At 40.6% G+C, this 15084-nt stretch overlaps 1 protein-coding gene across 1 annotated transcript in view; it reads right to left on the minus strand.

The window, feature by feature from the left end:
- tmem59 (transmembrane protein 59) overlaps positions 1–15084 on the minus strand; it is a 41484-nt gene that overhangs the window by 18605 nt on the left and 7795 nt on the right. Inside the window, exons 2-5 of the mRNA XM_080195775.1 lie at positions 10955–11060; positions 8893–8987; positions 2199–2348; positions 169–250 (exon numbers count right to left, since the gene is read on the minus strand). Coding sequence (XP_080051901.1) covers positions 169–250; positions 2199–2348; positions 8893–8987; positions 10955–11060 — 433 coding nt within the window. The remainder of the gene's footprint in view (positions 1–168; positions 251–2198; positions 2349–8892; positions 8988–10954; positions 11061–15084) is intronic.

Genomic DNA, 15084 nt, shown 5'->3' on the forward strand with positions numbered 1-15084 from the left:
CAGCAGTATGTTGTATTTCATGTTTTTAAAATATGTTGCAAATCAAGATTTAATATCACCATCACTTAATTCAGCCTTTAATAGAGCTGCTCTGTCACATACCTGAAAATTAGCCTTTTTAAACTCTATAATTGATACTTATTTGACTGGGGGGAGAAAAATGATTACCTGATAATGCCTGAGATGTTTCTTTTACATTTTCTGTTTGAAGCTCAAATTGTGGAATCATAAACTGTACGTCTGGTTCAGACTGGGGGAGGGGAAGAGAGAAAGGGTAAAGAGAAAAACATTTACTATGGTTCAACTTGCAACATAAAAACAATGGGGCTGTACTTTCACTTTCTGTGAAAATCATCCATGTAATCAAAGCCAGACTTGGATAGAGGAAATTCAAAGTATTTAACTTCCAAAAAGTACATACAAGAATCTTTTAACTGACTTATCTGGCAGGTCCAGAATGGTGAGCATATCACCCAGATTCTACACCTGCACCATGATGTTGGCTCAAACACAAATGTGGCAGTAAAAAAACTAATCAAGTCTGCAATATTAACCCAAGCTATAAATTATGCAAACCCTTTGTAAACTCTTCATTTTCTCCAATTATGTTCCTATTTTAACTTATAATACCATGAAAGAGTGACAAGATCACTGCAGTTGACTGAAATGATTAACATATACTTCAATATTCATAGTTACTTGTACTCTATTCATGATCACCAACTTGAAACAATAACGTTACGAAAGTTACAGCATTAGGCATGGTTTCAAATTCAAATTATAGTCATACTAGCACAGTAGGTTTATACTGACAAATATATGTGCATAAGCTATTCTCAAGAATGCACAAGTACACAAGGACTATGCCACATTGACAATGAATTAAAAGAACTTTGACAGCAGTGCAGAATTTAAGATTGCAGCCAAAAATGCAATAGGTATCAGATTCAATAGCATGATTCTAAGCCTTACAGATAAGCAGCTCCTGGGTGTCAATCCCCAGTCTAAAGCACAGTTGGCTGATCTCACCCTGGGGAGAAATTGACAATGGATGGATTTGACAGAAAAGAGTGGACAGGAATATTATTCATATAGCTGCTAGAGAAATAAAAACTGTAGAAATCAAGTGAGAACACACTTGCAAACAAGAGGGAGTATAATGTCTGTCTCTGTACTTCGTTCATCAAAAATGTACCGCAGCCCAACCTGAGCTTTTCAGGAATCTGATTTATGTTTTGTCATTTAAAGGTTTATTACTCATGCTTCCTAACTGTAAATATTAATTGTAAACTGAGGTAGATATCAACTCACTTTGGGATTTTGAGCTGAATTACGTAAAAATGTAAATAGCTTTTTTTTTTACAATCACCAAAAAAGGCTTCATTGTGGCTCCCAGCAAACTCACCCAACGTGCACAACTAGCCTCACATCAGCTTAGGCAAGATAGCCGAGGATGCGAGCACAATTGATCCATAGGAGGAGGCTGGGAAGGAGGGGAGAAAACAAAGTGGTGCGTGCAATGGCACAAAAATAATCTGATATATAATTTCATCAGATGCAAAGTTTTGATGCTGAAGTGTATTATGTTTACTGTAGAGTAAAACAGCAGCTGATGGGGTATAGTTTGCATTCATAAACATTTTAATTATACAGCATGTCTGACTAAATATTCTGAATGCAAAGTGGTTGGGAGTGTTTCTGGATACTCCTTGGTGAATTCCAGTGAGAGAACAACATTTTTATATAAGACTTTCATAAGACATCAGAACTTTGTGATCACTTAAGCTCTTGGGGTCAAAGTTCCAATCATTTCTCTTTCCCATAATTTTGTTCACTTTCAGTACTGTTACTGCCTGCATTCCATTCCTTTCTTCTAATTGCTCAAGTGTTTTCCTTCTTTCTTTTCAATCTCATGTATTTCCTTGGTAACAAAGATTATTTCCTCAAACATAATTCTTTTCAATAATAGCCTACATTAGAGTAAATCAAAATCTACAATGGTGGAAATACACTGCAAATTCATCAAATTCATCTGGCAGGGGGTTCACATTTTTCACCTAGACCCTTTGTCCAGCTAGTCAAAGAATCCAAAGATTTTAGCTCAACATGTTTCAGATGCTGCACACTTTCAGAACCATTCATTTTTTTGTGAACTTCATTTAATTCACTGGTGAATGCTTGAAGTGCTTTACTGTTACCTGGAATACAACTACTTTGCCATCATCAGTTTGCAGGTAGAAAGTCCACGAAGTGAAGAAGCTCTGAGCTGAATTCATTAAGTCACTGTAGAAAGCAGACATTATGCTAATAGGGTAAACAAAGTGGATTTTTGGCACCATCGACATGAGCTGTGGGAAGAGGAGATCATTTGTTATTTAAAATACATGCTACGTTAAAAAAAGGAACAAAAAAGTTATATTTTGTGGTGACTGCTTGTTAACAATCCCAAAATAACTGAAATTACATGATGCAACATACATCTGCAGTTCTTATTTTCAGGCTTGGCATCTACCAAATTCTCAGTCTCCCACAACAGACAAGCTGTGTGGTGCAAAGTTTTCACTAAATCCATTCCTTTCTCATTTCTATTACCTCTTTCCAATGACCATCTTTTCTCTGTCATCCATTTCAGTGTTTTAAATTTACAAATTAAGCTAATATCCAAATCTTTAACATTTTTTCCTTTATTAACTGTAACTTTCACTTGTAGAAACTGTAATGGGGAATTAGTCACAGGGCAGGCTGGCTATGACCAATCCATAATCGAATTTAACATCACTTTCCATGATCCCAAGTGAAGAATGACCAGTCAATGTAACCAAGACCTGCACCTGAAGTACTAAAACACTGTTCTCATTAAAAGGAAATAAAATACCTCAACACGTTACAGTAATGAGGGAAACAAACTGGGAACTCCTACCCTACGATTGATCAAAACAAGGTACCCCTCCCTAATGCATTCCAAAAAGCACTTTAAACCTAGGAGTTTATAATGACAGGGAGAAAGCTCAAACTGATATTATTCGATCAGCACTATTTGAAAAATGTCTGCTATTTAGCTACTGTACCTCAAAGCTTGCACAATCCATACTTTGAATTCCAAGAGTGTTTCTTTGTCTCCCTGCCTACAGATATCAAAATTTATGTTGCACTTTCAAGTCAAAAGATGGGACAGGATGCCTAGATGATAGACCAATTTAAAAAAAACATTTCTTCCTAACTGTTCACAATGTAAGGATCTACTGCTCCCAGGTGAACAGACAATAGTTTATGAAGGATATATAGGCAGCCTTCCTGTCTCATGATGATGGTTGCCACCTTGGTAGTCATCACCTAATGTGGTTCAGGAGCCCAAATCTGGTGCGATGTCTCTAACCTTTGCTGCAGAAGACAACAAGTGAGCTGAAGGTGAATGATTTGTTGACCTCTGTTTACTTTGGGCTCATTTCTCAGCCAGTTGACCTTTTCATTTCTGCTCACCTCTTCCAATGCTTTTACAGTCAATCTCCAGAGGACACAGCCACCAGCAACCATCTCCTTGTTGTCAGTATCAATGCTTATCATTTTCATACCTCACTCACAGGTGTCTTTGTAGCAAAGTTTTGGATGCCCAGGAGGTTGTGGGCCTGTGGCCAGTTCATTGTACAGAAAATCTTTGCATACTTGGCTGTATGCAATCTGATGAACATGGTCTAACCACTGTAGGCATTGATGATGTGGCAATGATTATATGCTGACACAGTTAACACATTCCAGCACCTGAGAGTTAGACTCCTGCCTAGAGAAGCGAGGAAACATAAGAAATAGGAGCAGGAGTAGGCCAACTAGCCCTTCGAGCCTGCCCCGCCATTCAATAAGATCATGGCTGATCTGTCGTGGCTCAGTTCCACATTCCCGCCCTCTCCCCATAACCCTTAATCCCCTCTCATCAAAAACCCATCAACCCGCGTCTTAAAAATATTTAGCGAGGTAGCCTCCACCACTTCAACGGACAGAGAATTCCAAAGATTCACCACCCTTTGAGTGAAGAAGTTCCTCCTCAACTCCGTTCTAAACCGCACCCCCCCCCCCTTTATCTTGAGGCTGTGCCCCCTAGTCCTACTATCCTTTCTGAGCGGGAAGAGTCTCTCCACCTCTATCCTATCCATCCCATTCATCATCTTATACATCTCAATGAGATCCCACCTCATTCTTCTAAACTTTAACGAGAACAAGCCTAGTTTATTCAGCCTCTCCTCACAGCTCAACCCCCTCAACTCCGGAATCAGCCTAGTAAACCTCCTGTGCACTCCCTCCAAGGCCAAAATATCCTTGCGTAAGTACGGCGACCAAAACTGCACACAGTACTCCAGCTGCGGCCTCACCAATGCCCTATACAGCCACAGCAAGACCTCCCTACTTTTATATTCAATCCCCCTCGCGATGAAGGCCAGCATCCCATTCGCCTTCCTGACCACCTGCTGCACCTGCAAGCTGGGTTTTTGCAACTCATGCACAAGGACCCCGAGGTCCCTCTGCACCGTCGCATGCTGCAGTTTTTCGCCACGTAAGTAATAATCCTTCCTACCATCATTCCTACCAAAGTGGACCATCTCGCACTTGCCAACATTAAATTCCATTTGCCAGTTCCTGGCCCATTCGCCCAGCCTATCTAGATCCTTCTGCAGACTCTCCACACCCTCCGCGCAATTTGCCATTCCACCAATCTTGGTGTCATCAGCAAATTTCGACACCATACACTCGGTTCCCTCCTCCAGATCATCTATATAAATGGTAAGTAGCTGAGGCCCCAGCACCGACCCCTGGGGCACTCCACTAGTCACCATCTGCCAATCCGAATAGCACCCATTGACCCCCACTCTCTGCCTCCTATTTGACAACCAATCGTCTATCCACGCTAACACCCTACCAACTCCATGTCCCCTGACCTTCTGCAATAACCTCTTGTGAGGTACCTTGTCAAATGCCTTCTGAAAATCCAGAAAGACCACATCCACCGGCTCTCCTCTATCCACCGCCCTAGACACATCCTCATAGAACTCCAGTAAATTTGTCAGACACGACTTCCCTTTAACGAAACCGTGCTGCGTCTGCTCTATCAAGCAATTCCCCTCAAACAGCTGAGACAGCAAAGGTAGAAACTGTTCACCCTTTTCTCCTGTCTAGTTTCACTTGCCCAGAAACTGTGAAGGAGTGTGCCAAAGTGTAGGCTTGGTAGACTCGCAGTTTGAAGTTCTCAAGTCACGACTGCTGTTGTTCCACAGCAGAAACAAAAAAAGATGCACTCCTTTCTAAGGACTTTCCAGAAGCTAGGGCGCAGTGTTATTTGAGATATAAAAAATAAAAGGAATGTGCGCACAGGGGCTCTAATGTGGACTGCACTAGGACATCACAATTTACTTGAAATATTACCATCAGTAGAGATGTTGGGTTCACTGGCAATGCCATCACTTATTATCCATCTCCAATTGCCCTCGGGAGGGTGGCGGCAAGCTATCTTCTTGAACACTGCATGTAAAGGTGCTCCAAAAGTGCTGTTATGGAGTTACAGATTAATTCATTGAGTGGCAGTATATTTCTAATGTTTTATTTCTGGGGAGGCAGTGGCAATAATGGTATGCTCACTGGACTAGTAATACACAGAGGTCCAGGGTAATGTGCTGGGGACCCAGTTTTGTATCTCACCATGCCAGACGGTTAAATTTGAATCTGGAAAAATTTGGAATTAAATCTAATGATGACCACAAAACCGTGGTCGATTGTTGTAAAAACCTATCTGGTTCAATGATGTCTTTTAGAGAAGGAAATATGCCATCCTTACCCAGAATGGCTTAAGTGACTCCAGCCACAATGTGACTTAAAAATTGCCTTCTGAAATGGTCTAACAAGCCACTTAGTTGAACAGCAATTAGGGATGGGCAGTAAATGATGGCTCAGCCAGCAATGTCCAGATCCCATGAATGAAAAAAATTTTCAGGATGCTGTGCAACTTGGATGGGAACTTGATTGTGTGGTGATATATTTGTGCCTTTGTCCTTTCAGTTGTTAGAGTTCATGGGTTTGGGAGCTTCTTTTGAATAAGTCTTGCTGTAGTACATCTTGTAAATCAGTGGTGGGCGACCTGCCGCCCAGGGACCACACTTGGGATAAGAGTTTAGCCCAGGAGACATTTTATTAACCATTGTCCATGCAGAGGATTGCCAGATTCCACTTGCTTCTATCAGCGTAGTTTTTGTTCCCCCTACCCATATGACTAAAGTGATACACATGTAAAGTAAGGACATGTGAAGTGATATGCATGCTGAATCCACACGGTCGGTCGGCTGAGTGGCTGAATTTGTTTTTACCATTTGAAGTTGACGACAGTTCTATTATAATTAAGTATTTTCTATAACTCATTATGAAATATTTGGCATGCATTAAATTTATCAACCTTATTCATGAGATCACTAAGAGCACCCGGCTGACTTCAATCTTGTGGCCCAAGATGGAGGGTCACTTATGCAGCTCACTCACTAACCTACGCTGTCCATCACAGAATAGAATCCCTACAGTGCAGGAGACCAGTCGGCCCATCAAGGCTGCACTGACAGCAATCCCACCCAGGACCTATCCACCTAACCCCACATATTTATCCTGCTAATCCTCAAGACACTAAGGGGCAATTTAGCATGGCCAATCCACCTAACCTGCACATCTTTGGATTGTGGGAAGAAACCAGTACACCTAGAGGAGACACAGGGAGAACGTGCAAACTCCACACAGACAGACAGTCACCTGATGCCAGAAATAAACCCATGTTCCTGGCGCAGTGAGGCAGCAGTGCTAACCACAGTGCCACAGTGTTATAAATCGTAGACAACGAAGCCACATTATGACAAAGTAAGTTTGTGGGTGGGAGGGATGCCAATCACGCAGGCTGATTTGTTCTTTACACTGAGAAGCTTCTTTTAGGTGATGGAAGTGTTGCATAGTGGAATACGTTCCACCACATTCTTGACTCAAGCTTCCCAAATGGTGGAATTGTTTTGGGGAAATCAGGAAGTGAACTGCTTGTTATAAAATACTCAGCTTCTGACCTCAAGTGTCCACTGTATTTATGCAGCTGGGTGAACCAAGCTTCCGGACACAAGTTCCCCCAGGATATTGACAGTGGGAGATGCAAGAATGGTAACGCAATTGAATATCATAGGAAAACATTTAGGTTTTTTTTGAGACAGACAATCATTGCACGGCACTTGTGATGGTGTTCCCAGATTTTGTTGTACTTGAACTCCTTCACGATCTGTAGAGAGATGAATGAAACTGCACACGGGCAACAATCAGCAAATATCACCATTCAGACCTTATGATGCAGGGAAAGTCATTGATGGAGAAATCGAAGATTTTTGAGCCTCAGATATCACTGAAGAACGTTTACAGTAATAATTGGAGATAATTAACCTCCATTAACAACCTTCTTTTCTTTGTACTAAGTGTGACTCCAGCCAATGGAGAATTTTCCAAAAGGATTTCAACTTTGCTTGGGCTCGAGTGAAAAGCTGTCCCTTGATTTCATAGGCAGTCACTCTTGCCTCACTTGCGGATTTCAGTTTTTTCGACTTTTTCATTTCAAGTTTGCAACTACTTCTCAAAATAAAAGATGGGCATTTTCAAGAGCAAATTTATGTGGGGGAAATTCACATATACATTTGAAATTAAAGTTGCAGGTAATCTGGGAAAGTAGCACCATGGAAGTGCCGACGTTGAACTGGGGTAAATATAGTAAGAAGTCTCACAACACCAGGTTAAAGTCCAACAGGTTTATTTGGTAGCAAAAGCTACTAGCTTTCAGAGCGCTCGCTGCTTCTTCATTAGATAAATGGGGGTTCTGTTCACAAACAGGGCATAGAAAGACAAACTCAATTTACAAAGTAATGGTTGGAATGCGAGTCTTTACAGGTAATCAAGTCTCAAAAAGGTATAGACAATGTGAGTACAGAGAACATTAAGCACAGGTTAAAGAGATGTGTATTGTCTCCAGATAGGACAGTTAGTGATTTTACAAGCCCGGCAAGTTGTGGGAGTTGCAGATAGTGTGACATGAACCTAAGGTCCCAATTGAGGCCATCCTCATGTGTGGGGAACTTGGCCATCAGTCTGTGCTCAACAGCTCTGCGCTGTTGTGTGTCACGAAGGCTGCCTTGGAGAACACTTACCCGAAGATCAGAGGCCAAATGCCCGTGACCGCTGAAGTGTTCCCCAACAGGAAGAGTTGTCTGGTAATCGTCGAGCAGTGTTCATTCATCCATTGTCATAGTGTCTGCATGGTCTCCCCAACGTACCATGCCTCGGGACATCCGTTCCTGCAGCGTATCAGGTAGGCAACAATGGCCAAATCGCAAGAGTATATACTATGTAGCTGGTGGGGTGGTGTTCTCACATGAGATGATGGCATCTGTGTCGATGATGCAACACATATTGCAGAGGTTGCTGTGGCAGCGTTGTGTGGTGTTGTGGTCACTGATCTTCTGAAGGCTGGGTAGTTTGCTGCAGACAATTGTCTGTTTGAGGTTGTGCGGTTTGAAGGCAAGTAGTAGGGGTGTGGGGATGGCCTTGGCAAGACATTCGTCTTCAATGACATGGTAAAGTAGCACCAACCAGAGCTTGACACAATTAGTTAACATCCTTTTAAAATTTGAAATGTGGGATGGAAACAACCTAGCTAACTTACTGGGATAAACACTAATATTGATGTGTATGAACATTTTGCCATTGTTGTTGAAATATGAGAACTTGCATTTGAATTACCACCAATTTTATGCCTGACATTAGATGCATTTATTTTTGTTCTTTCCAAAATTTGTATAAACACGTTCTTATTTGTATGTTTTCTCCTTTTCCGCCTCTTACCTGTTTCTGTCTCTGTTCAGCGAATGGCAGCTGGTTTTCACATCCCAAGTTGCAAGCATATTGCTCATCTTGCTGTTTGTATGCTTCAGCACAAGCTAAAAAGGTATGTAAATTGTAAAAAGAAAAGCATTTTAAACCTAGAACTAAAGTTACCCAAATGGTCTATGCATTAGTCTAATAAGTACACATTGTAGTCCAGAGTTTTGGAAGTCAAGGAACACACTCCAATTTATGCTTGGTGTTGTAATCAAACTACTCTTCACGTTTGATTAGCTTTATTAGTGCATAATGGTTTTGTTTTACTATCTCAATACACAGATGTTTAATAATAAAGTGGGGAACTTTATACCATGGTTCACTTGAACTGGGAAAAAGAATTTTGCCCTTCAATACAGTTTTCTTGAAACATTTGAGGCAACACATTAAATAAACTTAACACCACCCACGTAAACTATGACATTTTATGTTCAATTAAAATCAGACCTGCAGTGGAGGAAGAGATGCTGCAAGATCAAGAAACACATTAAATTATGAATTCAAAAGGCAATTAAACACCCTGAACAGTACCAATCTATAGTTTCCTTTTTGGCTTCCAGACAAAACAGCATACATTTAAAGCAAGAACATGCAGAGATAATGCATTTTAGACTTAGGACCTCAATCCATTATGTCCAACAAACACCTTCACACTGGTTAAAGCCACACAAGTGCCAGGAGTGGTCTTATTGAAATAATTTACATTTTAATGTCATTAATAAAACAAACTATTAAAGCACTATGCTCAACCGATTCCTATTCAGTCATTTTCAGTGTTTTAAGCTTGTATTTTTTGATTTGTTCCAACATTAAATATCATATTTCTCTCTGCACGCCTGCCTCTTTTCTCCTACACCCATCAACAAGTAGCATATCTCAGTTTTCATAAAAAAATTTTTATTGTCAATAACCAAAAAGAAAGTCAGAATGTTAGTATGTCATGATTACAGCAGATCTCAAAAGCACAAACACGACAGACAAGTATGCTAATCATTAAACTCAGAGTCCAGTAGCATCTTAAATAAACTCACCAGTGACACTGAAAAAGCAAATAACCAAGTCATAGAGAATTTCCAATGGTTTGTGTATTTAAAGAAAGCAATAATAAAGGTTACCTGTTCTCACAGCCCCCTTTATCAGGCAACAACATTGCTTATTTTTTGTGTATTTGGCAATCAGAGCACTGCAACATGGGTTTGCTATGTCCTCGCCAAGACTGCCTATTTCCATAACTACCTCAGCTGCTGCAAACCTCATCCTCGCCTTTGTTATCCTGTAGATTTGACTATTCCAATATTTTCCTGGCAGGACTCCCATGCTCTGCTCTTTGCAAACTTGAGATCATTCAAAACCCTGCTGCCCGTGGCCTCACTCACACCAAGATCCATTCAGCCCAAGTTCCTGATTAAGATATCTTCAATTTTAAAATTCTCAGCCTGGTTTTCAAATCTCACTTTTGCCCACATGCTCCTATATCTGTAATCTCCTTCAATCCCATAATCCTCCGAAATAACTGCACTTCTCCAACTCTGGTCTTGAACATTCCTGATTTTAAAATGAGTCCACTTTTTGTGGCATTCCCTTCAATTAGAGGACCCACAGTCTGGAATTCTTTCCGTAAACTTTTCTATCAATGTACCTTTTTCGTCCTGTAAGACATCCCTTAAAACTTGCCTCATTTAACAGGCTTTTAGTCATTTGCCCTAATACCTCTTTATACAGCTGTACATAAAAAGTGTTGTTTCACAATGCTTCTATGAAGAGCTTGGGACATTTGATGTTAAGAGGCACAATATAGAAACATAGGTTGTTATCTTAACAGAAATGCAGAGTAGGTGGTTTAACTCAATGGATGCAAGTCTCAAAACTGTTTTCATAGTATAAATCATTAAAAATGTTGGCTTGACTAGGTTCTTGATACAATTTAAAATTCAACAGTATCCACAACTCATCAGTTTCTAGTTTGGTCAAAAGTTCTGCCTATGACCACAGTACACCATGACAATCCACACAATTATAATCTTACCTGATTCACATTCATTTTTAGTCCTGTTTAAGTCAGCACCATCATCAACAAACTGACAGATAGAGAAGAGCCTGCAGCCTCTCTGACAAGCGTAAAGTTCTTCCTCCTGCCATTATGGAAAAAATGTAAAACAATAATGAAAACAAGCCTTTTCAATGATGGCATTTAAATTTGAATGCCAGTTCCACCACCAACAAGCTTTCTAAGGTATGTTGTCCATTATTAAAATTGGATTGGGGGGGGGGGTGCAGTGTTGCGGTAGCAGCAGCATCATTTGTGAAAAACACAAATGCAAAATTTAGTAAGTTCTCACCTGAACCAGAAATCTTTCCAGAGTTAGGGGAAGTGTCATCCCAAATTTACTTTTAAAAATTGCATGTATTTAATGCTTAAAGCAATGTTCATCTTTCCTCAGCATAAATAATACATGATTTAATGCTTAAAGTAATGCTTGCTTTGTCCTGTAAGCTGTGCTTCAGCTTTCCCTAATCTCTACATTTTAGCTACTCACAGGGTAAAGTCCCTGAATAGTTAAAACATTTATATGGATTTCACAACCAGAGTGGACAAAGGTTATAAGAAAATTCTTGCTAGTGGTTTTTAGAATCTTTTTCCTCAAAATATACAGGATTATTGCGTGAAGTCTTCACATGATCAACAGCCAAGCTGAAGACCAAAAGATACCACTGGGACCACAGGTTTTATTGTTTTACATCCATTTGATTACTTGTTGCAGCTCTCCCATCAATGGTGTTTCACCCATAGCCTGCAGAGTGTCATGTGTTAAAGTCTATCTCCTACTATCAGCTGCCATTGTGGATTCACAGTTGAGGAGTTGTTGAAAATGTTCTTTCCAATGTTGACAGATGATACTGTCATCCTTAAGAGAAACAACATCCTTCAGGCAATGATGATTTTGCCCATTTGACCTCGATCAATAGATGGCCCTGGCAGCTTCAAAAAAGCTTTGTATGTTATGCATTAGGATCTTTCGGGCTTTCCCTTCCTACATGTCCTTTAGCTTGTGTTTGACTTTCAGCGTGCAGTCCGTAACCACTGGAATGCTGCCTAGGGTTGTTTTGCCAGGCAATGAAAGTTGCTTGCTTTTATTTTAGGAGGTCATAATTTCAGCATGGGTTTCATTAATCCAGTCATGGAGATGATAGCATTCAAGTCCAGTGGTTTGGGCATAGGAGTCAAGTGCAGCTGACCTTTATTTGACCCCACTGTTCTGGAATTGGGTTGGACACGTCAATATCATCCAGGGCCAAATAATGGGCCTGTTTGCCGTTCAGGTTGATGCACATGACGGACACCAGAAGAAGAGTAAAAGACCACAAAAAAGATGTGAATCTGAACCCAAAACAAGCTATCAGCAGGAGAAAGAAGAATGAGAAAGTAAACTTACTAACCAATTAGTTATCTGTGATAAATGCAAACAATCAATATTGAAGTGGCCTTCTAGAACAGAGTACTTTGTCACAAAATAATCACACTAATTTTAATTCCCAATAGAATTATATGTACAGAAAATACCAGCTAGTAAAAAGGAAAAAAAAACAATGATTCAATCCCCAAAAAGCACAGCAAAGTATACTTCAAACATGCCTGATCAAAGTTCAGTATTGCATGAACCAAAGATGTAGCATTTTGATGTTACAGTTGATAATAAATCATGTCCTCTGGCTAAAAATCTAATAATTCTTGGAGCTTGATAGAAGTCTTCCCTGCCTGGAGGGTCTAGAAACAGGCAACATAATCTCAGAATAAGAGGCACAGGCAGCCATTTAAAACTGAGATAAGAAACTTTTTCACTCAGTGGTTCACCTTTGGAATTTCTACCCTAGAGGGTTAGGGAGGCTTAATCATTAGACGTACTCAAGATAGAGAGAGGAGAAAAAAAGATAGATTTCTAAACATTAAAGATATCAAAGGATGTGGGGATAGTGCAAGAAAATGGCATTGAGATAGAAGATCAGCATGATTGAGTTGAATGGCATATCAGTCTTCAGAGGTCCTTTTCCCTATGATCCTGCTCCTATTTCCTAAGGTCCTCAAGGAATTAAACAGAATCATTTGGGTCACAAACACAACCCAATCTGATGGATTGTGACAAAGCTTGGGAAGTGGGCTCAACTGGAAAAATGACAACCAAGTACAACCTGTTCTGTCATAATCCTTTAATCCTATTTGCTGGAAAAGCAGAAAGAAACCATTTGTGATCAGGCAGAGACAATTGGTCAATGCAAATAACCTAAAAATTAAATGAGAACACTGAATAATTACAGAACTGGCTAGAATTTAATTAAATGCTCAACTTTTAGAACTTAATTCAAAAGTGAGAACTTGTCTTCTCAACTCCAAAATTAGTTCCATGGGCCCCAAATTGAAGAATAATGCAACAGTTATTAGATGAACTGCTGCAATTCAAGGTGGCAGCACACCACCTTCTCAGTCAATTAGGGATGGACAACAAATATGGCATACAAGATAAAGAGCACCTGGTATACAGGATAGTAAAGTAGTATGGATAAGGAATTTGATAGCTAAGAGGAAGCAGAGTAGGGACTAAGGGTCACTTTCATTTTGGCAAACTAGGAGTGCCACAGGGGTCAGTGTTAGGACCTCAACTATTTACAATCTTTTTTAAACACCTGGATGAAGTGACCAAGCATATGGTGACAAAATGAATTATGAAAATGAGGTATAGATTTACAATGGGCTATAGACAGGTTTACGAGGGGGAAAATGGCAGATGGTCTGCAGTGCAGGAAATGTGAACTTGTCCCCTTTGGCAGGCAAAACAAAAGAAAATAGTATACTATTAAATGGAGAGATTGCAAAACTGGGTGGCACAGAGGAACCTGTGAAGGAATCACAAAAGGTTAGTAGGCAGGTACAGAAGTGATTAGGAAGACATAGAAACTGGGTTCACGAGTGGGCCATTCGGCTCTTCAATATGACCATAGCAGGACTGGAATACTCAAATTTTCCTATTCCTGCTTTCTCTCCACACTCCTTGATCCCTTTAGCCATAAGGGCCACATCCAGCTCCCTCTTGAACATATCTCTAACAAACTGGCCCAACACTTTGTGCAGAGAATTCCACAGGTTCTCAATTCTGAGTGAAGAAGTTCTTCCTCATCTCAATCCTGAATGGCTCATCCCTTATTCTTAGACTGTGACCCCCTAGTTCCCAACATAGGGAACACTGTTCCTGCATCTAGCCTGTCCAGGCCCATCAGGATTTTGTGTTTCTATGACATCCTCACTCATTCTTTTAAATTCCAGCGAGTGCATGCCCAGTCGATCCAAACTCTCTTCATATGTCAATACTGCTATTCCAGGAATTAATCTGGTGAACCTTTGCTGGATTTCCTCAATAGCAAAAATGTCCTCCCTCAGACTAGGAGACCAAAACTGCACACAATACTCAAGGTGTGGCCTCACCTACAGCAAGACATCCTACTTCTTGTTAGAGAAATTCAAAATGCTGGGATTTAAAAACTAAATCAAGGAAATTAACTGAGAATAAGGACCACAATATGCCTTATTTTGTACAAAGGTACTTCTTGCATTTTATTTCTGTCACAAGTAGGCTTACATTAACACTGCAATGAAGTTACTGTGGAAATCCCTTGGTCGCCACATTCCGACACCTGCTCAGGTACACTGAGGGAGAATTTAGCTTGGCTAATCAACCTATCCTGCACATCTTTGGATATGGGAGGAAACTAGAGCAACTGGAGCGAACCCATATGGACGCAGGGAGAACATGCAGAGAGAAAACCCCACACTTCAGTTATACACTCAAATCCTCTTGCTGTGAAGGCCAGCATGCCATTAGCTTTCTTCACCACCTGCTGTACCTGCATGCTAACCTTCAGTGACTGTTCCACCATGACATCCAGGTCACGCTGCACTTCCCCTTTTCCTAAACTGCCACCAAAAGGATAATAGGACTAGGGGGCACAGCCTCAAGATAAAGGGGGGGCGGTTTAGAACGGAGTTGAGGAGGAACTTCTTCACTCAAAGGGTGGTGAATCTCTGGAATTCTCTGCCCGTTGAAGTGGTGGAGGCTACCTCGCTAAATATTTTTAAGACACGGGTTGATGGGTTTTTGATAAGAG

The sequence above is a fragment of the Carcharhinus amblyrhynchos genome, chromosome 9, assembly GCF_965287045.1.
Source record: "Carcharhinus amblyrhynchos chromosome 9, sCarAmb.v2.hapA, whole genome shotgun sequence".
Classification (NCBI taxonomy): Eukaryota; Metazoa; Chordata; class Chondrichthyes; order Carcharhiniformes; family Carcharhinidae; genus Carcharhinus; species Carcharhinus amblyrhynchos.